This window comes from Apis florea, unplaced genomic scaffold, assembly GCF_048593485.1.
Source record: "Apis florea isolate Af1SG1 unplaced genomic scaffold, ASM4859348v1 contig_2272_pilon, whole genome shotgun sequence".
Taxonomy (NCBI): domain Eukaryota; kingdom Metazoa; phylum Arthropoda; class Insecta; order Hymenoptera; family Apidae; genus Apis; species Apis florea.
The window spans coordinates 2,116,648-2,142,968 of record NW_028256549.1 but is presented as its reverse complement, the minus strand read 5'-3'; the positions used below and the strand labels follow the sequence as shown (position 1 = coordinate 2,142,968).

The 26,321-nt window shown below is 34.9% G+C and overlaps 3 protein-coding genes across 3 annotated transcripts in view; 2 read left to right on the top strand and 1 right to left on the bottom strand.

Moving 5' to 3' along the window:
* Positions 1-4,560: 4,560 nt before the first annotated feature.
* Positions 4,561-8,736, top strand: Non2 (upstream activation factor subunit spp27 homolog Non2). The gene is made up of 5 exons (XM_003692009.4): positions 4,561-4,687; positions 6,000-6,090; positions 6,398-6,690; positions 6,815-7,056; positions 7,128-8,736. The coding sequence occupies exons 1-5, from the start codon at positions 4,645-4,647 to the stop codon at positions 7,242-7,244; spliced, it is 786 nt and encodes a 261-aa protein (XP_003692057.1). The 5' UTR covers positions 4,561-4,644; the 3' UTR covers positions 7,245-8,736.
* LOC105734959 (cilia- and flagella-associated protein 206) lies at positions 7,956-25,301 on the bottom strand. The gene is made up of 14 exons (XM_086902686.1): positions 25,090-25,301; positions 11,613-11,798; positions 11,343-11,508; positions 11,081-11,261; positions 10,808-10,977; positions 10,522-10,732; positions 10,335-10,464; positions 10,133-10,240; positions 9,940-10,045; positions 9,793-9,860; positions 9,553-9,698; positions 9,351-9,449; positions 9,141-9,276; positions 7,956-9,063 (listed from the first exon to the last, which is right to left on the bottom strand). Exons 2-14 carry the CDS (start codon positions 11,703-11,705, stop codon positions 8,836-8,838), a joined length of 1,842 nt encoding a protein of 613 aa, XP_086758812.1. The 5' UTR covers positions 11,706-11,798; positions 25,090-25,301; the 3' UTR covers positions 7,956-8,835.
* Positions 12,224-26,321, top strand: part of Meltrin (disintegrin and metalloproteinase domain-containing protein meltrin) — a 44,788-nt gene continuing 30,690 nt past the window's right edge. Inside the window, exon 1 of the mRNA XM_086902687.1 lies at positions 12,224-12,514. Coding sequence (XP_086758813.1) covers positions 12,391-12,514 — 124 coding nt within the window. The 5' untranslated portion in view covers positions 12,224-12,390. The remainder of the gene's footprint in view (positions 12,515-26,321) is intronic.

The following is a 26,321-nucleotide window of genomic DNA, read 5'->3' as shown; positions in this document are numbered from 1 at the left end:
GCACGAGCGTGGCACGAACGCGAGTTTAAAATTTCCTGGAAAGACCATTATAAGAAATATTTATAGCCTTGAGCATAAAATTCAAAACAAAAGATATATGAATTTATACGCAGATAAACTCACTTAGAAATGAAATATGCTTCGTAAAATAAAATTGGCAATAATGGATAAAAGATATACCCGATGATAGCTTTTAACACGAAATAAAATACTAATAATATAATAATATAATTATAATATACATTATTATGCATTATATACGTACATTATTACTATTATTATTTTTATATTTCTTTATTATCAATAAAAAGACAATAAAAATCTATATTAAATATATTTATCTTGCTAAAATAAAATAAATGTTTATATAAAAATCATCGAACTGAATAATTAATCGTTGTATATGTATAATTAATTATTTATTATGTAAATTGTTATTTCTTCATTGATTAACCAATAATTCATATAAAAGATTTAACACAAATATATATATATATATATTCTTAATTGATTTTATTTATTATATATATATTTTATTTATTATATATATATATATTAAAATGAAATTATTAACCGATATCGAAGTCTTTTAAAAAGTTATAACATAAACTATATAAAACTATCATAATCAAATATATAACGAATAAAACTAATGAAAAAGAAATGATTTTAAAAAACTTTAATGCTAGTAATAATGCTTAATAAATAATTAAATAAATAATTATTAATTAAATAAAATTAATGATAATATTTAAAAATGATAACGGAATAACAATAGATTCACAATTGAAATCACACTCCTTATATTGCATATCCTATTATTGCGATTTTTGGTAGCGGATTACTATTCCATGTGGATCCTACAGCAGCTTTCTAATTGGCTGTTGTAGCACGATTCTCCTGCCTTTTAATATCGCGCGGAGATTTAAAATAATATATTATATTCTAAAAGTTCTAAAAGTTTTTTCATCTGACAAATTAATTACAAGAACATTTCAATTAATTATAAAATATACATTCAAAAAATACTTTTTGATTTTTCTTTAATATATATATATAACTAAATAATTTTTTAAAAAAATCAAATATTTTAGAAAATATTTTTGCAGTAAGCATTATATATAACTTTTAAATGCAAATATTAAATGCAAATAATTTGATTTTAAAATTTATATTTATTGAAAAAATTTGAAATAAATTTATTTAAAAATAAATTTAATTAATAACTAGAAAAAATAATTAGACTTCTTTTGACATAAAATAATATATATAAATAATTATATTTTTTTATTGAGAAATTTTATTTATATTTTATTAGTCATATTTTATTATTTAAATAGACTATATTTATAATCATATTATTATAATTAATAATAATATTCAATTCAATAATTTTATCAATTTAACAATTTACTTTTGTGTATTTTCTACTTTTATATATATAAAATATATTTTTTTCTATTATAAAACTTTTACATTGCATTTTTATTTGCTATATCTTAACACAATATTTTAGCAAAATTCTATTAATTCTATTAATTCTATTAATCACTTCTATTTTTATTTATTTTAATATTTTTTTTCTCCATTTATAATGTAAATATTGAAGATTAAATACAAAAGATATTGAAGAGACTTAATATTTATTATAATTATTATGAATATAATAATATAATAATATTTAATATAATTATTATAATATTTTATATATATATATTATTATGTAATTTCTTATTTTTATCACAATCAGATTGTAATATATATATTTTCTTGTAAAATTCACATTTCTAATATATATCCTCTTTAAAATAAATTATAGAATAGATATTTTTTCCAATATCAAGTCTAAAGAGTAAGTCTGTTAATTAAACTGGTAAACCGATTAATGTGGAAATCTATGTTTATAATTGATAATTGATAAATGATAATTATACTTATATAATCATATAATATAATATTATATATAAATTACTCTGTTCAGAATCTGGAAATATATCTATTCTATTATTCATTAGCATTACCTATTATTGATGAGTTTCTTAAACTTTATAAACATGCAAGACAATACAATGATCTATCTTAATTATTCTTTCTTTTTTTTTTTTTTGACATTACAACTTGATCTACTTTCTATTTTTTAGAGAAAATATGCAAAGCAAATAGTTTATTAAATGTATATAATAATATTTCAATCGCAGCTATTTGATCATATTATAATTTATTTGATTTCTGCCTTTGATATCGCTAAGCTTTGTTCTATGACAAAATACTTATATAAATATATAAATGAATAAAAAATGTATCTTATAGAAAAGTACTTATCTGAATATTTGATAGAATGTATTAAGAATATATTTTGTAAATTAATGAATTTATTATTTTTCTGATTAGATATGTTGTATATTTTAAAGTAGATATTAATTCATTTAAATTTAAATTTTTCTTTGATATTCTAAAACAATATCTTATTTATAATTTTACATAAAAACTTCTATAATATATCTATATATTGTTCTATATTTTATTTGTAATTTTACATAAAAATTTAGTTTCAATTCTAACCACTACTAATGTTGCAATCTTATTCTATGCTGGATCGGTAACATTGAGCATGACACTAAAATGGTAAAGAAACTGTTGAAATCCCTTCGAGACGTTAAGCAAAAAAATGCATTGAGTGATTGATCTATTCTATGCCTTGTCTGTGTCTTTATCTGCTAATAAAACCAAAATTCATAATGTAACGCTAGATGGCAGAGTAAACATATCTATAGCGTGAAAATATCAATATTTCCAAGACAATTTTGCAATCGTAACCTGAGTTGCATACAAAACAAACACACGATAAGATGTTTATCCATTTACTAAAACTCATTTTCTTATAACATTATAGAATATTTTATCAATGCTTATAACAGAAAAACAAATAATTTTTTTTAATGAATAAAACAGTGTTGTCATTTTACCGGAAGTAATAGAACATTAAGAGGGAAAATGATATACTTTTGGCGAAAGTTCATAATAATATCAATGTGTGTGTAAAGAATTAAAATTATTATGTAAAATATTCACATAAATTTATCGAAACGTCATACGATAAAAAAGAATCGTTCATTACAATAGTGCAATTAAATAAATGTTTGGTAACAAATTAATATTCTTAAATGATTACGCGAAAAATGAAACCGCCATTTTAAAGCGTTCAAACACCGTGGCGGCATTACATTTGACGTGTCATTAGTAAATATATTTTTTAGGATTAAATAAAAAGATTTAAACACATAGATCATTCAAAAAAAAAATTAAATTTATTCTTATGTCATTTTTGAAATAAATTTATATAGAATTTTATTGAGAAATTTATCTTTCAATGAACCTGCCAGATTGAGTATAGTCATCTACAAAAGTATGTACATCAGAACAGCCATAATTTCTACTTACATGTGTTAAATGATAAGATCGCACAAGGCGCTTCTCAAGAAACATTTTCCTTATAAAAAATTGATACGATTTTGTAAATACAACATCTTTCTAAGATTAATGATTATAAAGTTATGAATTTTCAAAGATCATTTATTCAGAACATCCTTTCGAGTATATTGGTGGTTACTGTACCGCTAAAGCGAGGAAGAAACCGAGTGGTCGCTTCGACAGTCGCGGCCTATTAAAATATCGCACTGATTGGATGCAATTACACGTGAATGTATCAATTTTTAGATATGATAAATACATATTTGTTACATAAACTAGTTGCATATGTAAGCAAATACAGATCACTTCAAATCATTATATACTTCGATATATAAAATTCTTTGTTCCATAGACAGAATATCATAATTGTTATAGATAAAGATAATGAAATCCATAATATAGATGATACGAGAGATATAAAATAATATAAATCTTTAATAATAAAGGCAACGTCATATATTCTATATAGTTTCATTCAATAAAAATAGAATCATGACTGATATTTACTGAACTATTAATTTTTTTTTTAACATATCTCTAGAATGTATACTGATTGTCATATGATGCGACTATATGCTCGACGCTATGAATCCAGAAGTGGTCGCTTTGTACAGTCCATTTCGATAAAACAGCTCGAAGGATCATGAAAAATTATATTTCAATCTATTAAATTATACTCATTATTGAATATGAAACGGTATAAGAAATTTATAAACAAAAAAAAAATTTTAAATTTAATATATATAATATTCTTTCAAAATATCGAAAAATCTTATTATATTATTGAAAATATATTATCTGGAAGTAATAGTACTAGGTATGTGAGTCGACTGTACCATAGACGCCACCGGCAGCCACGAGCGGTCGCTTAGTACAATCACTACCAAAATATATTCGTGAACGCATTGGCGAAACATCAAAATAGGGTCATCCGATCGCAAAATTATGAGTAGGGCGTCATGAGAAACTTGTAGATCGTAAAAAACTAACACGATTTGGTGTATATAGTATTCATTTTTAACGTATCCCTGCCAAGATATCTGTATTTAAAGTCTCATAAAGTTAACGTATTTTCGACTCACTGTATAGAGTGACTGTACCAACGGACGCTACGGGAGTCCGCAGCCGGCATAGGTTCAGTTGGCAGCAGTACGCACAGCGAGAAAGACGACCATGGCTGATATTTCGAACGAAGAACTTCGTAAAGAAATCACCGGTAAGTAGCAATATCCTTCGATTTACCGAACTTTGGCCTACAAATATAACAAAATTAAGTTAGTAACCATTCATGGTTCAAATTATTCGTACGTTTGTGAGTAGGAATATGTAGGAAATCAGGCTCTTTGCTCTTGCGACGTGACGACTTTAACGCGCACGTATGTGACGAAGTGGCGTGCCCCACGCCGGCCATTACAACCACGATTCATCATATTTCCACTTACGTACAGCTTTATCGGAATATTGTATCGCCTAGCCGTTTCGTGTAATCTACTATTGAATTTTTTATATAATTTTTTGATGTCTTGGAAAAATTTTGATTTTTCCTTGGTTTTCTAGAAATGAACGCTTTCCCTATATTCTGTTCTATAGTATGCTGTATGACGCGTCTAACTGTGGTGGCGCGCGCCTGAAGCCATCGCATGCTTCATATCTCGCTCTTTCTCTTGTCTTCAACGACTTTTGCACCATGAAAAGTGATCTTAACATGGACCGTGCCCTCATTTTCTAGAATATTTCAACGGATTCTGCTTTTTTCTTTTGTTTTACCAATCCAAATATAGCCTCGTCCCTCGAATTTTACACGCTTGTTACAGTTGCAGTTACGGCGTATTTTGTTGCCACGAATATTCACTAGTTTTTACCTTTCCCGCCGCCTCAAAATGGACATGATGTTTATACTTTATTAATATTTTTTCCTTAATTTTAAGTTTTTTATATTCAATCGCTTATCTTGAATTTTCGCATAAACTGCTAATTACTATACCGATCTGTATGAACTTTCATCGTTTATATATGGTTGAACTTTTAGCTATTTTTCGTCATTCCAAGGTCCAATGTATTTTACGATCGATTCACTGATGCAAAGAAAGCAGTTTTATAAACTCAATTAATTTATTATATTTTCACCAAGAAGTTTACTTTTAGAAATTTTTTTTTCTTTTTTTTTTTCTTATTTTTTTTTCTTATTTTTTTTTTTTTTATACAAAAATTGGCAACCGGCACGATGAATAGCGGCCATTTTCGTTCAATATTTACTAGTATTCTGGCGCGGGAAACTTACATTATTCTAAATTTTATCTGATATTATATGTTTTAAATTCTAATTGATTTATATTGTTATATAAACATTATCTTGTATTAATAGCATTATCATTTCTTGTATTTTATAACATTTCATATATTAAGTATGAAAGTAAATTAAAAAAAATTAAAATTTATACGAATAAACTGTCTATTTTTAGTTAAATTTCGAATATTGAAGCTACGAAAATTTTTTGCATGAAATGGAAATATATTTTTATGTTTAGCTATCCTTAAGGATGCAGATCTTACTACTATGTCAGCTAAGAAAGTAAGGCTACAAATTGAAGGAAAACTTGATATAGACCTTACTGAAAGGTAAGAGCTTATCATCAACATTCAATATGAATAAATTTCTTACTTTATTTTATATTTTTAATAAAAAAAAAAAGAAAAAGAGAAAATATATATTTTTGGATACAGCAGGCGCTCTTATAATTAAAATAAATCAAGAGTGAGATTATCTGTATCCGAAATAAAAGCAAGGTTCTCTGTGTGAAACTTTTCCTTTAAGTTTTCACCTCGTTCCACCTTCAACATTTGTTTGATATTAAATATAATTTTATTTATAAGTTTCACTTTGCATTTAATATGGTGATAAATTTTATGGTAAATTTATGTACAGGAAAAAGGAAGTAGACAATTTAGTCATGGAGTGTTTACAAGAAAAACAAGATGGAGCAAAGAAAAAGAAGAAGACTGCTAGTGAAGAATCTGAAGATGGTGAAGAAGAAGAAGAAGAAGGATCCGAAGAAGAGGAAGAGGAAGAAGAAAAAAAGCCAGCCAAAAGGAGTCCTGCAAAGAAACAAATTAATAAACGTAAGAAAGGATCTTCTGATGATGAAGAAAGTGCAAGTGACGATGATGCTAGTGACGAAGAATATAATCCAAAGAAACCAAAGGCAACACCTAAAAAAAGTAAATAAATTATATTATTTATATATATATATATATATACACATATATGTTTGTTCCTCTTTGATCTTTCTATTATTATTATTATTATTATTATTATTATTATTATTATTAACATTTTTAATAGATAAGCCTGGCAAGAAGGGAAAAAAGAAAGGTAGTGACAGCGACAGTGACGAAGATTGGGGTAAAGTTAAGAAAGCTCAAGGTGGAGGAGCAAAGAAAGGTGGTGGAGGTAAAGCTAAAGGCGGATATACTCGTGCTATTACATTATCTCCGGAACTTGCTGCTGTTGTTGGTGCTGAACAAATGGCTCGACACGAAGTTGTGAAAAAGATTTGGAGTATCATTAAAGAAAGGAATCTTTATGTAAGTATTGAACTATATGTTGTTTTCTTACTTATATTTTCAACATTTTAATATATTTTATTATTTTATAGGATCCTAAAAATAAGCAATACGCACTCTGCGATGATGAATTATTGAAAGTAATTGGAGTAAAACGTTTTAGAACTTTTGGTATGATGAAGTACCTCAAAAATCACTTTGTAGATTAAATCATCCTCGAACCACGAATTCTAACAGGTTATAAACATTGTATAACGTATTCCAAGATGCAAAGTGCATCTTTCCATCTTTCTCACACGATACATAAATATACATACATACAAACACAAACATATTTCTTGCGACTTAAGACTTTAGCCATGTTTACACCATTCCGATAAACTCTGTTGTCCATGGTAGCTGCTTTGTCTTATTGAATATAATCTTATATTCGCGATGTAGCATCTTAATTTATGGGCATTATTAAAAGCGCGGCTCGTTAACATTGTTAAAAGCTGCCCAAAATGTGTATGCAAATGATGACCCACAAGTAGGAATCTATGTAGATTTGATCAATGTCACGATGATATAAAAAGGAAGGGTTGATACCATGGACGTGCGGATGATTTCGAAATGTGGAAAACATTAAAATGGCCAATAGTCAATAAGCTGGTTTTAAGTCAATGTATTCAAAGTTAATGTTTTATCGTTTGCCTGGTGGTTCTTGTAAACAATCCTTTTTCACCAAGCATGAAAATACGGTGTGCCATTGCGGCAGTAAAAAGTGAAGCAGTAAAAACTGTTTTAAATTTTTTTAAAATGAATTTTGTTTTTTTTTTTTTTTTTTATTTTATTACGTGACAGTTAAAAATTAAAGTAGATTAAATACTTAGATTAAATAAAAAAAAAATATTAATAATGATAGCTGATTGCGGTAATGCTTAATTTTTTTTTTTTTTTTTTTTTCTAATTTTTTTTTCTAATTTTTTTTCTAAATCACTAATTGCCGCCCAAAAATCACACGATATTTTCATCTTTTTATTTTAATATTGGTTACTTTCTGAAAATGGATGTAACAAAGGGACAATTTTTCAAACAAAGGAGAGAAAGAGAGAATGGGAAAAGATATGTGGTAAGTTAAAAAAAAAGTATGATAAGAATTAAGAGAACGACGATGCGAAAAATCAACATCCTGTACCTCTTCTGTATAATTGTTACATTATACACTGAAATTATTATTAAGCGAAATTTAATTGTATTATCGTGTAATTACTAATTATTGTCGTAATATAGGTTTCTTGGTGTAAAAAATTGATCTAACTCTTAAGATTTAATGGTAAAGTGATGTATTCAGTAAAAGTATGATGCATGCATATTAAAGATCACAGTATGCGCAGCATTGCGCAATGTTGAATTGTAGAAAGTAAGATAGATTGATGATGCGAGATGCGGAATCCTAGTGTGGATATACACATCTCGTTGTATGGAAAAATTTGTGTATTTTGAATATAAATTAATGAATGCTGGCCTAAATTAATGGAAGCCACGAAGAAATCATTGCAAACATTTGACGATAATGAAAATATTACGCGTGTTACGAAGTAAATTATAATAATACCAGTTTGTTTTCTAAATGAAAAAAAAAGTACAGGTTATGCCAAGATATTTCGTGAATGTATTTGAGAACATCATTAAAAAGATATTGCTTTCATTTTTTTTTAAGAGTGCTCTTTGTAGCTTCATTCTATCGTGAATACCTTGGGACACCTATCCAGTATATCCTTTAAGCAAATGTTAATGCAAAATTTATATATGATATATTCATAAATGTTTCAGTTCGCTTTCCAAGAAAGATACTACATGTTGATTATCATCGTTCCTCCCCCGTAGGCCAAAGATATAAGTTAAGAGTTTCTTTGTATTCGTGTAATTATCTCTTCTTGTTTGAACTTCTTTGTCTCGAGGCGGAGCTGCTTGTACATAAACACCGTATCTGAAGTTGGACATATGTGTTTGAGTGCTGCGTGTTTTATACCGACTTATTGTCGCCTGGAAAAAGGAATGAAGTCGCTTTTTTTTTTTTATTTTATTTAATCTACATTATATTTATTGATACTATAACTTACTAAATGTAACGCTTTATTTCTTAATTCCCAGATATTCGAAGAATAATTCTTATCAATGAAGGATGGAAGTATATGCAAATCTGTTTGAACCATTTGATGGTTACAAATTTTTAATTCAGGACCTTGTTCTGATATCCTTGTTAATTAAAATTCTCCATCAAATAATCTTTATATTAAATTTAAATTAAATCATCATTATTAAATACTTACATTTCTTCAGTTTCTAAAGCTCGAACATCATCATATACTTGAAACAAATATACGTGCTCAAGACGATTACGTATGAAATCAAGACCCTCGTAAACGTATCTGTGACAAATTTATTATTTTTTTTAATTTATTTAATATTATTTAATACTTGTATCTTTAATTTATTTAATACTTGTAGTTTTGCAGATTAACAAAGACATACCTATCAGGATCTCTTCCAAATTCTTTCGCTGCATTGGTCGAGCAAAATACATAATATTTTCCTTTCCATTTAACGACACCATTATTCGGATTTCCCGGGATTAATACACCATTTCTAATGAACATCCATGCGCAAAATCCTAGAAACTAATGGCGAATTCATTAACCTAGAGAAATCATCATATTTGGTATGAACCTTGGTGTATGATTTTTAATTTTAATATCTTCCGCTTCGTATTACCTCTAAATTTATGTTCTCGAAATCCACAGTATCGTTAGGATAATAAACAGTACACGGGCCACATTCGTCTGAAATAAAATTTTTAATTTGTAGCATCTAGCTGTTTTATCTAATATTATAATATTAATTTGCAATTTATTTTATAACCTATTAATTCACCCATCGATAGTTCTAATCTTTCAGCATCTGTAAGTATTTTACTGTCGGACAACATATCCATCATTAGTATTTCATTGAATATGTTCATGTTATTCTATAATACATATATATATATATATCAATATATATTGAATCTTTACCTCATTGTTTATATTCGTACATAATTATATCGAATAATTACCTTTATAATCAAAGCTTGAAATTCCCAAAAAAAATTGTTAATATTACTTATTATAATCACTTCATCCTGAAGTCCCATCCATATATCAGCTAAATCGATGAATTGTGGCTAAAAGAATAGTCAAGGAAAATAATAAATTAAACAATTATAATAAAATGAAAATTCGCAAAAAAAGAAAAAAATATATAAAATAATTTCTTACGTATACTTCAGTACTAGGAATCGCAGTTTTATATCTCACAGTGTCATGAAGTTTAAAAAAGCGTTCTTGAAGACGTTTTAGATAATTTTGAATCTCCTTGTCGCTACGATCTATGTCACTTAACAGTTTTCTACGATGAAAAGAACGATGATTATCGACATTAAATTATTGTTATCGAGCCTGTTACCTAATATAAATCTCTTGTTGCCGGCATACTGTTAACATATCACTTGCCCACTCTATATTAGATTTTGTAAAAATATTAATTGGTAATTCTTTTGGAAAACATATTTTTTCTATAATTGCAGTGAATTTGTATATTTTCAACATTAAATCTTCTAAAAATCCCATGATAATTTCGCAACTTCTTTTTACAGCTTTTTGTAAAATGGCAGGTACTGAAGAGATAACTTGCGTTAACGATTTGTTTTTTTCTATAGTGTATGTAATTTTAATCATTTTCAAAGACTTACAATCGTCAATTCCTTCTCCTCCGCGTTGGCAATCTCTGTTAAACAATCGTATTCCCGCGACTATGCACATTAATTCCATTAACTGTTCTTCCTTCTCACGTTTAGACATCTTTACATAGTATTCCAATTCCAAAGGTTGAAAAATACTTTTCAATGCTACTGAAACTTCCCTGAAAATAAAATAAATTTTATTTCCAATTAATAAAAATAAATTAATTAATATAAAAAAACACATAGCGATGTTGATATTTATTATAAATTTAGCATTATTACTGAATTACTGCAACTACGGTAGGATTTCCAAGACCACTTAAAATAGTGATAACCGTCAATATCTTTTGATACAATTTTTCATATTCCTGTCTATTAGTAATTTTTTCAGTTTTACAAATTTCCGCAACCAATGGTCCACTTTTTTGATGCAATCGCAATCTGTATCGTTTAACGACTTCATCTAAGAATAGATATAACATATTTGATTATGTAATTATTATTTATAATTATTATTTCAAATATTAAAAATACATTTTCACACCTCTATTATGATAGTGTTTCGTAAAATATAATTGAATTTTTAATATTGTTAAACTTATTTCTTTTTCATCACATATTTTTTCAACTATGTCATTAATAAGATTCTCATTATTTTTCTCGTCATCCATTTTAATTTTATATAGAGGATTTAATTGAAATAAAGTAATCTATAAAATAGATATACGTATAGAAAATAATATTTTGCAAAAATTAACATTGAATAATTGTTTAGGTTAATTCAAAATTAAAGTTTCTCATAAATGATACATACCAAAAAAGAAACAAAATCCTCACTTGTGCTTACGTTTCGTTCCAAGCACATAATTATTATTTTTTCTATTATTTCCTTTCGCAAGTTTTCCATAATTAAAAATCCAATAACTGTTTACACAAATTAAAGTATTGTCGACCTTTCAATTTTCCTTGTAGTTTGATCAATATTTCAGAACTTCAATCCCTTGCGTTAAATAAGTTTAATATTTTTTTTTTTTTTAAATTTTATAATAATTGAGGCATTAAAATTAATTTATTTAGCTTTTTAAAACGATTATATTTGAGATAAAACAATCTTCTGATTAATTATTCCTTTGTTTTTTAATAATTTATTAATTCTGTTATATTTCCGTCATTAATATCAGCTGATCAATAATTCATACGAACGTCAAGGAAAAAAAAGGAATCAAAGTATTATATAGATAATTATTATGAAAGAACAAAAAACATAAAGAAAAAAAAATATAAAAAAGATTTGTAATTTGAGATTTAAATGACGACTACAATCCGCGCGCTTCGAGCTCGGCAAAGTTCGTGAATGTTCGTAGGTTCGATGGCTCGATACACAAAAGGGGTGGGAGGGGAGGGGAGCCTGGATGAAGCTCCATCAGAGGTGTTGCAACAGTCCCAACCGACGGAGCAGTCGGGTTGGGTGGTTAGTACGGTGTGGAGTGCGTGTAACGAAAGTAGATAGAGCACGGAACGCAAAAACGTGATTACCGGTTGTCATGACGTTTGCGTGAGCTTTATGTATTGCGATTCGCCGCCTAAAAAACATGTTGAGTGATATCTGGTGCTTGAATTCGCGATGTACCGTCGGTGCTGTGACGGTGCAGTGCAAATTAGTGCTAGTTTTGGTGCTACTCGCGATCCTACCTGATGTACACACCGAGAATCATGGTAAGTCATTAAATATTTCTTTCGTTTGCCAAAGAAAAAATCAAACGGAATAATTGTTGCCTATTTTCTAAGGTATTTTTCAATAACGCAATCATTCCAAATTCTCTTTTACTTTGTTTGTTTGTTGTTTGAGAAATATATTATCACGTTTTTTTTTCAAATCATTATGAAATTTTAATAAATATTTAATAATTAATTTTCATTATTATTATTGTGAATTGTTTATTATGATTTTTTCTGTCATTTTTCGTATATATCATTCGATTGGCTGTCTTTACAAGAATACAAGATATATGCACTTTGTATATACCTTGCATACATAGATATACTAATTATATTAAAGTTATATCATTCCGATATATACATTTCATTACGGTGAATACATTTTCTCACTCGTATTGCCGAGACAAAAGCTATCGGCCAATACTAATAAAGTTAATATTATAAAATAAAAAAGTTAAAAGTTTAATTTATTATTTAAATGCAATTAATGGGGAAATATGCATAAATATAATATATATAGCAACGAAGTATATAACAGTAAGCTTTCGACTGACCAAACAATGCAAACCTCACTAATGCGAATATAGTCTATTTTAATGCATATATTAACCTTTGCACATCACTTCGACATTTCTCTGACAAAAGGCAATAAAAGTAACTGAACTGCTTGTTTTATCGAAATGAATGTTGTTTAACGTTAAAAACAAAGAAACTTAGAAAATTATAACGGTCAGAAATTTATCTTCATCGCATTTTGGAAATGGTGGGATGAGAGACGTCAGACGAATCGATGAAGATTTACGGCCAAACTACCAAATAGATAATACGATCTTATCGATAATTTATAAGAAATTTATTTGAAACTCGTAACAGGATGAGATGTAATGGGAAACGATATTAGATCTGTGCACAATATACATATATACTTAACCTTAATTCTACGTTATCTGATATGGAACAATTGCGTCATCTTAATCTAACGCGCAAGATTTTTAATTTATTTATATTTTTCTTTTTTCTCTCTTTTTTTTTTCTTTTTTCTAAAAAATTTAATTTCCAAACGGTCACTTAGCAAATTGAAAGGTAAACGTAGAATGGTAGAATAAATCGTCCAATTTGTATCAATGTTTCGTTATTAAATATTACGCGTCACGTTAGAAACAGAACAAATAGAACGCTACACACAAAAGAATATGTAAATGGTTGGACTCGTTGCAAGACATTGTTCCTACTCTACAAACTGCATTGCATCTGCGAATATAATATATACGTTAACGAATTCATCAAGTTTCTCTCATTCTGATTTCTTGGTAAAACTACGTACATTTCTCGCATTAACATCTCTTAAATACAAGCGGCACAGATATGTGCTCTAAGAAGGAGAGGAAGAAAGTAACAACGGCTTAATTATTCGCGGAGGCGCACAATCTCGCGTCGCGTATTCGTTATTTTCTCGTCCTTCTTGGAACACTCGCCAGCCCGTGAAGGTACTCGTCGAAAGTCCTTGAAAGAGCCTATAGTTGGTCGGCTCATCCGCCGCTATGGATTTCGCGCAACGCGAAACGACGACAATTATCCACGAAACAATACGTTTATCGACGTCGTGTTGCAAGCGATAGGAATCGTAGCCTTGCTCCTCATTTCGTCGCATCGTTCCAGCAAAATTTTAACACATTTATTTGCAAAAGAGGATGCGCAAAATTATATTTTCTTATTGTTTATTAAATTAAAGATCAATAAAGATTGAGAAATATTTATGAATATTTTTTCACCGATAAGATAAGTAGAAAATAGTAATTAATTTTCTCTCATTTACCCCCATTTAATAATTGCATTTATTAATCGGTAAGAACGAATTCAACGAATTACCTTGTAAATTCTATCGAACGAAAAGTTAATAAAGAGAGAAAGCTTACAGAAGTAGACAGATGTTTGCTACTTCCGTCACGTTCGCATGATTCATGATTCATCGGAGGAGTCGATCTCCAGCCAATATACATTCAAAACGAGCTGATCATTTGCTTCTAATCGATGATTAATCCATCCTTCTCGGAGGCGTCGACGTGGTCGAGTGGTCTTCGAGTCGATAGGACTTCGAGTTGATAAAACGTATATATATATATATATACACACGCGTATTTATTCGTTTCCGTTCCGATAGACCATCTAGGAAATTCGTTTAATTCGCGATCTCTTTTCATCTCCATCGTCGTCTCAAACTCACGGCACGAAGTAGCTCCTCTTTTGAATAAGCGTAAACGCAATTATACATTTCTTTAACAACGACGATGCATCACGTGCCCGACATTCATTTTTCAATTTGTCGTAGCATCGAAGAATCATTCAATTCAAATCATTCAAATTCGACGAGATATTGAGCAAAAGCGTTGTTACGAATACGAAGTTGATTCGAAAGTTAGGTTAGGTTCGATTCGACAGACACGCGACAGTCGGAGGTTAACTGAAACGGACGGTTGCTAGGAACGTAACGGTACAGCGGTGTTCGTAAGCGAAAATGATTCACGGATAGAACCGTTCTATATTTACACGGAACGAGTTAAAGCAATTTCCATCAGCCTCGATCGGTTGGAAGAGAAGGCGGTTGGACGGCGCGACGGTTCGTTAAGCGGTCGTTCATAATTATTAAGCGGCGTCTAACGGGGAAGGTCGAATTCACTACGGACTTCCGTTTATCGGTCGAGCAAGCCGATTTACGACTGTCTCGTATATAATACTCGCCGCGTACAAATTCTCGAACGTTTCTGCCAAACGTTTTCTCGTATGCCGTTCGTGGCGTTTCCTGTTCTCGTGGCGGCCGATATCATACCGGTTTCGTACCCGTGTCGGAGTTAATCATCGGTGTCGATTAGCGTCGATAAGCTCTGTGTATGCCCTAACTGTAAAGCGCCAGGGACACGTGTTTCCTCCGTTATACGGAGAGATCTTTGGCGCACGTGTTCCTCGCGATTGAAAGGACACGCGAACGTGTTAAATCGTCGAAAGGTTGGCGATTGTTCTTTTGTTGCGTTCAACTTTCGCACGTGTTCGCACAAGGAGACTATATAATTGAGAAGGAAGGGCGATTCGATTTAGATGGATCGTGATTGGGAAACGTTGTCTCGGTTGGCCATCAACGCTCGCCATTTCTTCAACTTTCTTTTATAACAGATCCCCCTCGAAATTGTTCTGCCACTTTTAATTGTTCGTTAAATACTCACATATATTTGTTGAAACGACAAATTAACCGAATGTCATTAACTCGTATCGTATATCGAAAGTTAACAGAAATTGTCGCTTCGTTTATATTCGATTGTTTTCACTCGATGAATAATTCGTTTATAACCCCGCCTCTGCACAATCGTAGAGGGAAACACACCGCTGAAAGGGCATTGTTAATCGATCAAGCATCGGCGAATGCGAAAATCGTTCAACAAATAGGAAAACAATGACGAATCCTTGCCCCTCTACGCCCATTAATAATTAATCAGGTATCCCCGTAAAATTCATATTTTGTCTTCCGTTTCGCTTTATATATATATCGATCTCTGACTGACTGCTCGAATTGAAAATAATAATAATAATAACAAAGTTTACTTTACCGTGAAATTTCACTGTTAAACAATTTAAAATCTTAAACTTGACTTGCAATCGAAAAAAAAGGAAACCAAGCCTCTTTCGTTTGTTAACCTTACCGATTGAGAATAAAATTCTCAAAGTTTTTTTTTAATTTCTCTGGAAATCCTTTAATTCTCTCCTCATTCGAAATCGATCGAACCTGTTCGAAAAGTTCGCGTCGAGGTTTCGTTGGAGATAGATATACACCCCGGCGATTCGTTGGACAGGGAGTGATCGACGATTTTCATTTGCACGAGGCTTGATTAAACGTTCCCCGGAGCGACTGTGACGGGGCAACAATGCGGCTGCGAGAAAGGCAATGGAACCTCGCCGCGCCACTTTACATTCTTCTTCATTGTCTGCGCGTTAAAACGAGCCGCCGCCGCCGACGCGTCGTCGAGATCGGGCAAGGGCTGAAAAACTGTCGCGGTGTTCCGACGAGGGTGCCCTTCACCCCCGAGAAAAAAACCCGCTTTCACAAAAAAGGAAGAAAGAAAGGAGAGAGGAAACGCTTTTTACAAAAGTTCATTTTACCTTTCCGATTTTAAAATTTCGCAAACTTTGAATATTGATCCGTATCTCACGATCTACAGGATCGTACAACGAACGTAGGAATGCAATTTGTTGACGGAAGTAAGGAGAAGAGAGAAACGATTTTAGTTTTATTGCAAATAAGGTTTTCGTAAGTTTTTTTTTTTTTTTTTTTAACGATTCGAACGGCGAGCCAAAGTTTAAATAAACTTTGTCTTGATTTCGAGACTTTTGAATAAAACGCGCAAAGTTTCATTTTTTCCCTGAAGCTACTCCAAACTTTTCCTCCTTCTTCCTTTTCTCTTTTTTTTAAAAAGAGAAATCCCCCGTGGAGCGAGAGGTTCGATGTTCTGTGAAAAACCGATTAATTAGTCCCGGCCGAAATCGTAGATTTTTTTCTTTACTTAAAGTTCGATATCAACCCCGAGAAGGGGTTTGATTCAAGATTAAAGAAGTTGGAGCAGAGTTTTTTCACGAGCAGAGCGAAAAATTTATCTCCTTGAACGAGCGTCATCGATTTTTCTTTATCGCAATTCATCGAATCTTTACTGCAGATTATCGTTTCGAAAGGATTATCACCAAGTTGTGAACGGTTGCAATACGAGAAATCTTGATACGCACGAAGAACGTACGAGGATTTTCAGAATTTTTCGTAGAGGAGAGGAAACGGAGAGGCGTAGAGGAGTAGTAAATTCAGATGTGTTCACGGTGTGATCGTAGGAAATCTCAATTGCTAGGCGAGGATTTAAAGTAGCGTGGGGGGGGGGGAGCGTAGGAAACGTTAAGGCAGGGCTTAGCAACGGGTCAAGAGCGTTAAGCTCAATGAGAACGAGGATCGAGGCGACGAAGAGACTCGTGCCACGTGTGGGCAGAATTTTATAAACGATACGTGCCGGCCGTGGGCGAGTCGTACCAGCCGACGCATCGTTCGCAACATCCGCAGATTATGACGATTTCGTACAAACATTTCTTTCCCTTCGATTTTAACAAATTTCGAAGCGAAAGTAAACTTTGGAACTTGAGAAAAAAATGAGATCTCTTCCCCTCTGATCACTCGGTTTCTTTTTATTTCTCTTCGCTCAAATCGTGTCACGGTTGGCTCGATTCGCGGATAATGAAAGTTTCATCGATCGACCTTCGAAGTCTCCGGCAATGGCCAGTCCTAGATTCCTTCGCAATGTCGCCCAATGTCGGAATTCATTTTGAGACCGAAGGGAAGGGAAAACATTCGATTTCAGGACATGGACACTCCTCCTCCTCCTCCTCCTCCTCCATCGTCCCAATCGTATTTTTCCTCGAACGATCTCGATGTTTGGGGGAAAAAAAAAACAGAAGAAATTCTGAAATAACTTATATCAGAGGGGGGGATATTTAAGAGATAAAGGAGAAAATTCAACAATTGAATTTTCTCTCCCTCGTTTTCGGCTTAATCTCGTCGCGTATTATTAAAGCGTATTCCATATACGTAACAGGGGAACGTTTACTACGAGAGAGAGAGAGAGAGAGAGAGATCGTACTTTTCTCTGGTGCGCGGACTAAAATAAAAGTCCAGCTGTGGCATATGGGCGCCGCTATCACCGTTTAAATTACCATCGTTCGCTCGTCCACCCCTTCCTCGCCCTCGCTTATTGCTTTTCCCGAGTTTTCATGCGAGCTGCTCCAATGCGTCGCATTATAGCAACATTATAGCAACAGTCGCGCGCTTATTCGAAATTTCAAGAAAAAAAAGAAAGGAAAAGGAGAAAATTAAAAACACTGTGCTTCTCTCTTGCCATTTCTTTCTTTCTTAGTTGCGTTCTCTAAAAGAAAATGAGAGACGACTTTTTTTTTTTTTGGAATTTTATCGTTGGTTCGAGTTGGTTTCTTCGCAGCATTATTTGAGATAATAGGTCGGACTCGTGACCTAGCAGCCATGATTTCAGTCTCATTCGCACAATCGCATTCGCTGTATCATCGTGTGCATGAGTAATTATTGAATGGAAAGAATTTAGATAAGGAATCATTGTTTAGGATTAATTGATATTTCTGTGTATGTTCCGCGATTATCATAAATATTTATTAATAAATTGGAAAAAGATGTGTCATCGAGTGCATGAGTAATCGGTCGAATAGAAAGAATTTAGAGATTAGGATTATTGATACTTCCGTGTAATAATTCTGTAATTATCATAAGTATTTATTAGTAAAATTAGAAAAAGATGTATCATCGGTGCATGAGTAATCGGTCGAATGGAAAGAATTTAGGTAAGCGATCGCTTACCTAATTGCTTGCTTAGGATTATTGATATTCCCGCTCTAATTATCATAAATATTTAATACTCGAAAAAGGGGTGAGATATCACGTAGACATGGAAAAATACCACTATCGAAATTGCAATTGACGAGCGCAAAGTCTCAGAAACTTATCGTTAATTGCGCCCTCTCGATCGTATACTCCACGCCACTTGGAAACGGCGACGCGCACAATTAACCACCGTTATCACCGTAACGTGCTCGAACCGCAGCGCGAAAAGTGTTTTTTGTTAAAAGGGAAGCAAGAGAGAAGAGGGATGGGTGGGGGAGGGGGGGAGGATGGCGGCGACGACGGCGTGTTGACGTTGTTGCGACAACGTTGGTCACAGGCGGCCAATCATCGAATCCCCCTTACCCGTGCGCCGTTCATTGTACACACTTCCGACTCTCATTGAAGCCGGCTATTTCCGCCCAACCTTTCCAAACACGCCGACCATTGGAACGAAATTATGCGACGCGTGCCAGCCAGCGGCCGGCCATATGCTCACGAATTAAGTAAGCCTCTCTCGGCCTCAAACCGAGCTGCTCCGTTGAAAGGTAAGAAGAGAAACCCTCCCACTTCGATTCCATCGTAATTGCGCGAGGAGACAATGGCCCGAATGGTTCGCAAAACTCCGTTTCGAGTTTCGACTCGTCGGTTTTACGACTCGAACCGCTTAATCGCCCCTCTCCTCCCTACCCCACGCCGCTTCCAAACCGATGTCACGTAGCGTTACAGATGTTCTTAAAACCGACAACAGTGCACGTCCTTCGACGGCCCGTTATTTCACGCTCCTTGTTACTTGTTGCTCGCTCGGACCATCGCGATTCGTCGCTGGATCCGTGCGTTTAGCGTTACGCTCTTCTCTTGTTTTTCTCTCTCTCTCTCTCTCTCTCTCTCTCTCTCTCTCTCTCTCTCTCTCTCTCCTTTCTTTTATCCATGGATCGTTTTCACGTTGGTTTTTTCTACCGGTTTTTCCATCGAAGCGACGGAAAGAGTAAAGAGAAGCTTTATTCTGGGAAATTATTTTTTGGAGAATATCGTGAGGAGATGCAATTTTAAATAATTATCGTCCAATCTCGTGGCCACGCCTTCCTATTTCCGCTCGATTTCCCGCTCGTATCCTCCCAAGAACGTGTCGATTAGTCATCGGTTGTTTGCGAACGATCGGCGCATCGGTCTCCTTCTCGTCGAGCGGTCGAATCGGATCAAGCCACCGGAACACGGTCAATCCCGACCAATTATGCAAATCGCTGTGTTACCGTTAAATTGCATCCGCCGAGCGCGACATTAACGTCCAGCTTTCCATCGGGAGCGGGAAAATGATAGGCGATCTCGCGGCCCACATCGCATCCATTATTTTTTCTCCTCGAATTGCGAGATCAAAGTTCTAAGAGGGAAAGGATCGATTCGAGTCGATCGAGTGATTATGGATTAGATGAATTTTATCTTCATCCTGGCTCTGTCGATTCATCTGTTTTCAAAATTTCACTCGAGATAGGAATTTCATTCGTACGAGAACGAATTATTTACACGAATTTCGAGTCTATCTTTATTCTGGCTGTATCGATTCATTTGTTTTCAAAATTCGACTCGAGTGGCTGGAATTTCATTCATACGAACGTGTTTACACCATAGATGCTGATTACGCGTAAGATCAATTCCGAGTGTATATTTTTTTCCTATCGATTGGTTAGTTCTCAAAATTTGATTCGAAGTAGGGATAAATGGAATTCCATTCGTTATGTTTGCGCAACATAGATTCGAAAATTGTGACGGATGATGGAAACTGAATTAAAGTTCGGATAATCGTGGCGCTAATTTCGTTGAATGCAAGTAGCTGGAATCGTACGTTCTCGCGTCCTCTCTCAAATCCCCTCTTATTTTCAATCCTTGTATTCCGGAACTTGCTTCCCGTAGCGGATGTCTCGAGAAATTCTCGGAAGTATTCCGAATTACATATTCCTCTTCCTCCCGCGTCTTCTTCTTTTTCCTTTTTTTTTTTTCCTTCCTTCTTATTTTTCTTTCTTTTTCCTCCATCAACGCGTGACTAAAGGTACAATAAGCGTCACGTTGCGTGAATCATCGCGCGAGAGGTCACGTTCTTTCTTCCGAGAATCGTTTCAACGGCTCGAACACACGGTGGACGTGTGTCACGCAGAAGAACGAAGAACAAATAGAGTCACTACAAATCGTATATTCGTCACGATCACTTTTTCTCCATTTGTCGCCATTCGAGTGAAAAACGACGATTCCCTGCGAATCGTCGTCCCTCGAAAATATCGATCGAAGCCTTCGACCGAGATCGTCGAAGCTCTCGATCGGTTTTTCGATGCGGCAGGGTGTGGCGATGCGTGGGGAAAGGTTGGCGTCGTCTCGAATCTATTCTCAGCTTAACAATGGATCGCATTCTTAAGGCTGCTGCTAGACCGCTGGTCTACCGCTGTATCTTGGAAACCGAACTCCCAAACTTGGTCGCATTCCTTCCGCTTCGAGAAGCCTTCGTCTCGCCGTGCATTCATTGCCACGATCGCTTTTCGTTTCCACGTTTCCATCGATCGAGGAATTAAGAAAAGGGCCGAGTGAATCGTTACTTGGTCGATTACGAACAACTGTTAATCGATTTAACAGATTTGGTTGGAAAGGACGGGTTACACGAGATATAAGAATAGCAAGTGGATCATCGAACCTGGAATGGAGGTCGATGCATCGCCAGCGTTTCCATAGATCCCCGCGCCTAGGCCATCGTTTGTTTCTCCTTTCGAGTTATTCTAGTCGCGAGGACTAGACGCGCTCTCCTCGTGGGGTCGCCAGCCTAAAAACGGATCCAGTGGAACGCCTTTAAATTCGATCTGCCTTATGTATGTCCCCTTGTGTATCATCAACGCTTCCTTTCAACCTTCGTTATCCGATCGTTCCTCGAATTTTCCCGAGCAATTATTTGGATTCGTCAAATATACAAATTACTTCCAACCGTGAAAATAGTCCTCTTAACAGGATCCCGTTTTAATTCGTCGTTTTCCCTCGTTAGACACCGACCGAGGTTAAAAGGCAGCCTCCTCTCTCGTGGATTCGGACAGATGCGGATTCCTCCTCATCGTTCTCGAATTAATCCAATCGTTTCCACTCTCCTCCCTTTTTCTAAGCACCGTTATTTTTTCTTTCTTTTGTCGTACGTTGGACCCGGTCCAATTCGGTCAATTTTTGTCGATTCTTTTTTTCGCTCGGAGGAAATTTACCCTCTTACCCTAGAATTAAACGGATTTGCACCTGGACTCCTCCGAGTCCGGCGTTGAATTGTTGGGCAAACCTGGCCCAGGTTTATTCGTCAAGCCCATCTGCCGATCGTGTAGTGTACCGTTCATTCGTAGAGACGGTTCTCAACTTGCTTCCCGAAACGAAAGTGTTTTTGTTTTGTTTTCTAGGCCACGTGTTTCGCGACGAGTTCTTTTCTTTCTTTTTTTTTTTTTCACGTCACTGTTTACTACCAGTCCCGAGTAAATCTATAAAATACACAAGCGCGGCGATATATTATATCAGGCGATACGTAGAATTTGTTTTCGAAAGAGTTTTATTTCGCATTCGTGTATTTTATATCGACACGCGTCGAATAATTTAATTATTGGAAACGTTGATGTTTAACTGTGTCGACGTTTTAAATTTATATATCCGCGGCGAAATTTTGAAAATTTTTTTTTGAAAACCTAGCCCGTATTAAAAAGGAACGAACGTGAAGAATAAACGAGCCATACTTCTCGATCGAAGTAATTTTTATAGATGAGGCGAATCTACGTGACGCGTTGCGACGTCATTTCAATAACGCCATCGTCAACCTGTCCATCCGTCGAACGCATCACGATGTGAAGCAAAACGTATCGTTTGACAACGTTGCCCTCTTCAGTCTCTCCGAGTAACGAGATACAAGATGGCGGACAAGAGGGAAAAAGAGAGGAAGGATCGTCGTTTTAACGATTATTAACGATTAATTGGCAATTCAAGTCGGAGGCGACGATTCCGTTCGACTACGATTCACTTCTCGAGAGCCGGTTTCAATTTGACCGAATTTTAAGACAGAAAGAGGATCCAATAACGTCGACGAAGAACGGCGGCCGAAATTCATTGCGATCGCAACAGTTGAACGAAGCCTGTTACCGTTTATTGCGCTACAAATCAGGAAGACGGTACACAATAATTGAATCGCTTCGATATTTTCCTCTTCGTTCGTCTTATTAACTCGTCCGCTTCACGGAAAAACGGGAGTGAGTTTAGTTTTTGTCCATGACCGAATCGAATCGATCGTGTCCCCTGAAAGTTTTATTTATTTATTTCGCACGTATACAATCAATATGTACGTATGAAAAAAAAATATGGAGAGCCAGTGAGTATAAGTTCATTCATAGTATTATTCGAGTATAACTCGGGGAAAGAAAATATTCGTAAGAATAAATTATCAAAAATTATCTTATCGATCTGTTTATGATTCGATTCGATGAAGAAACGGTAGAATTTAATAAATAATAAATTTTATGATCCCCGTACATGCGATTCAACAGTTAGAAATGGAAAAAAAAAAAAAGAGAAAAAAATTGTAGGAGCGGTAATCGAATCGGCTTTTGTTCATATTTTTCAGGGTTGAGCCGCAACAATTTTACTCGATGTTTCGCAACATCGCGCTACAATTATTTATTGTTCCATCGTTATCGTAAAAAACAGCTGCGAATTGGCTCGTTTCCCCGGGATTTCTGCTCCCTGTTATCTAGCACGGCCGGTACTAACCGGCTGAAATAATAGCAAGAGGTCGTGGCTGTACCGTAAAATAGGGAAACGGAAACGGAGAGGAGTTTTTCTCCAAACTAAATTCCACTTTCCAATTTCTCTTTTTTCGGGAGCGAGGCGAGGAGCAGATACCACCGTCTATCTGACTCTAGGTAGAGAAAAGATCGAGAAAAATTCGTCGACGAATCCGAACAATCGTTGTGGAAACTTGAACGTTTCCTCGTTTCCTTCTCGATTAATCGATTTATTATATTATTTTTGGAAACGAAAGTATGCGCGTATGTATTTCGGGAGTGGGAATCCTCGGTGAAAACTTGGCAAACGAGAAAATCGTGCCAATTTGACTCGAAACTAACGAACGCCACGATGAATCGAAAAAAAAATCTTAAATTATATATACATAGAATCGAAAGAATTCCAAAAATAAAAATTCTCCCCTTCGTTCTCGCGTTCATGACGAACAAGAATCTCCCATCCGATTTCGAGTTTACGTTTCTTTCAAAATTTTTTTCCTAGCAAAAACGAGCGTTCTGGAATACTCTGTATCTTACTTACCGATAGGGTAGGATACACGAAAACGAGCGAGTTTAAAAAGAGCGGAGAAGCGCGATGAAATAGTAGTCGATTTACTAACAGGGCGCTCGGTTAGGTGCTCGAGACGACGATGACTCACGTGTGCCAGGTTCGTTGGCTTCGGCTGACGTTTTATCGACTTTCCATCGGTCGGACTCGGTGTGCACGCAGCACGGCGCACGGTTTGTTGTTCCGGTAATAGAGAGGTATATACGCGTATATATACGTTTCGGAACGAGAGGTGGATAATCGACGACTGGCTGAGGGTTTAGGTCTCGTCGTCGATTCCTCGGGTTTCTCTTAACGGTACACGGATCGCAATAAAACGAGAATAAACGAAGCTGAGCGGAGACCGGAGAGCATCGACGGACGTGTCGCGTGTGAGATAGGCCGGGAGAAAGAGAAAGAGGGAGAGAGAAAGAGAAATGTAAAATGAGAAGGAGCGCACGATTGTTCTGGCTCGACGATCGCTTGTTTCGAACACGCTTGTCTAGCTAACGATATCTGTATACAGCTCTCCTCCCCCTCCACCTCTCTCCTCGCTTCCTGCGATTCAGATTATAGAATTACCACTACTGTTAGGAAAGTTGGCGAAGCGATAGAGGGAGCGGTTTCAACTTATTAAAATTTCTAATTGCGCCAAGATCGCAAGAAGAGGAAGCACGTTGCAACGTATATAGTATATATCCGATGACCGTCGTCGGATAGATCCTTGAACCGAACGGGGGAGGGGGAACAGCTTCGAAAGGCTTCGCGCGTTTCTTGTTCGACCGATGTCGAACGGCTTACGCGTTGTTCGTCTTACCTGCGTCAGCAAAGGGTATGCTCTTTTGCTTGACCTCTTGCGCCAACTTCCCGTTAATCTCTCTTAATACTCGTTGCTCCCTTGCTTTCTTTATTTTTTTCTTTTTTTCGAAACGAAATTTTCCACACGACTTCCTTCGATTGTCTCGAACGAAGCGCGCACATATCGTCGACGTGATGCGATTTTCACGCACTCGAAGGACTTCTTCTTCTGGCCGCTGATGCGTCGCGTCGCGTCACGTACGTGCGCGATAAAAAAATATCGCTTCGCTCGTACAGGGGGAGACGATCGTGAAGCGATGGACGTTTGAATCGACGTCATCGTCGCGCTATCGAAACGTACTTTGACGTGACGTATCGTGCGGATGGAAAAAAAAAAAAAAGAAACTTGCTTTGACGGAGATACTTCGATAAAGGTAATCTCGTGGTTTGTAGATATGCGCGCGATCTATTTCTGGAAATTTAACAACATCCTTCTTCGGGATACGATTAGAAATCACGAACTCTTCTCAAGAAGGAATCGAACGTGATAAATTAAGTTGCTTACAGTGAAATTTCGAAAAGATAAAATGGGGAGAAAGAAAACTTGGTGTTGCCGAGTTTTCGAAAAATTTCGTTCAGACGTTGAAAGAAGCTCGAATTGTGTTTGCACGATTTCGAGAAGTTTCTCTCTTCGCTCGTTCTCGACGCTATATCTCGGTATTTCTTTGAATCGATTGTCGCGTTATCGTACAAATGTCACGAGAGTATTTACGAGAGCATTACGTGTATTACGGACAGTGGAGGATCGTTGAAGGGAGAAGCGTTGGCTGCGCTGCAATTACGCTGTGCGTCGTCATTAAGGGACACTCGCGGAGAAGCGCGGTTTAATTAAAGTTGTTGTAAATAAGCGAGCTCGCGGAGTCGCGACACCGTCTCGTGGAAAAGTCGGGTACTTTGCTCGATTAACATGCAAATAACGGCGAGTCGTGTTAATGATCAAGTTCGCGAGAGGATCTTCGAATCCTCGCAAACGTCTCATACTCGCTCGCTTACCATATGGTATTCCGACAATTTTCCAGTCGCGTTTCGAGATTATAAAAATGAACAACCATCGCAATCTCGTCATCTCTCGTTTTCGATCGCAAGATTTCTCTCTCGATTCGAATCTCGTGATCGAAAAATCTAAGAATCTAATCTTTCTTTAACCTTTGCCGCACGTTTCCAATATCGGCCGAGAAAGAAATTTCGGAT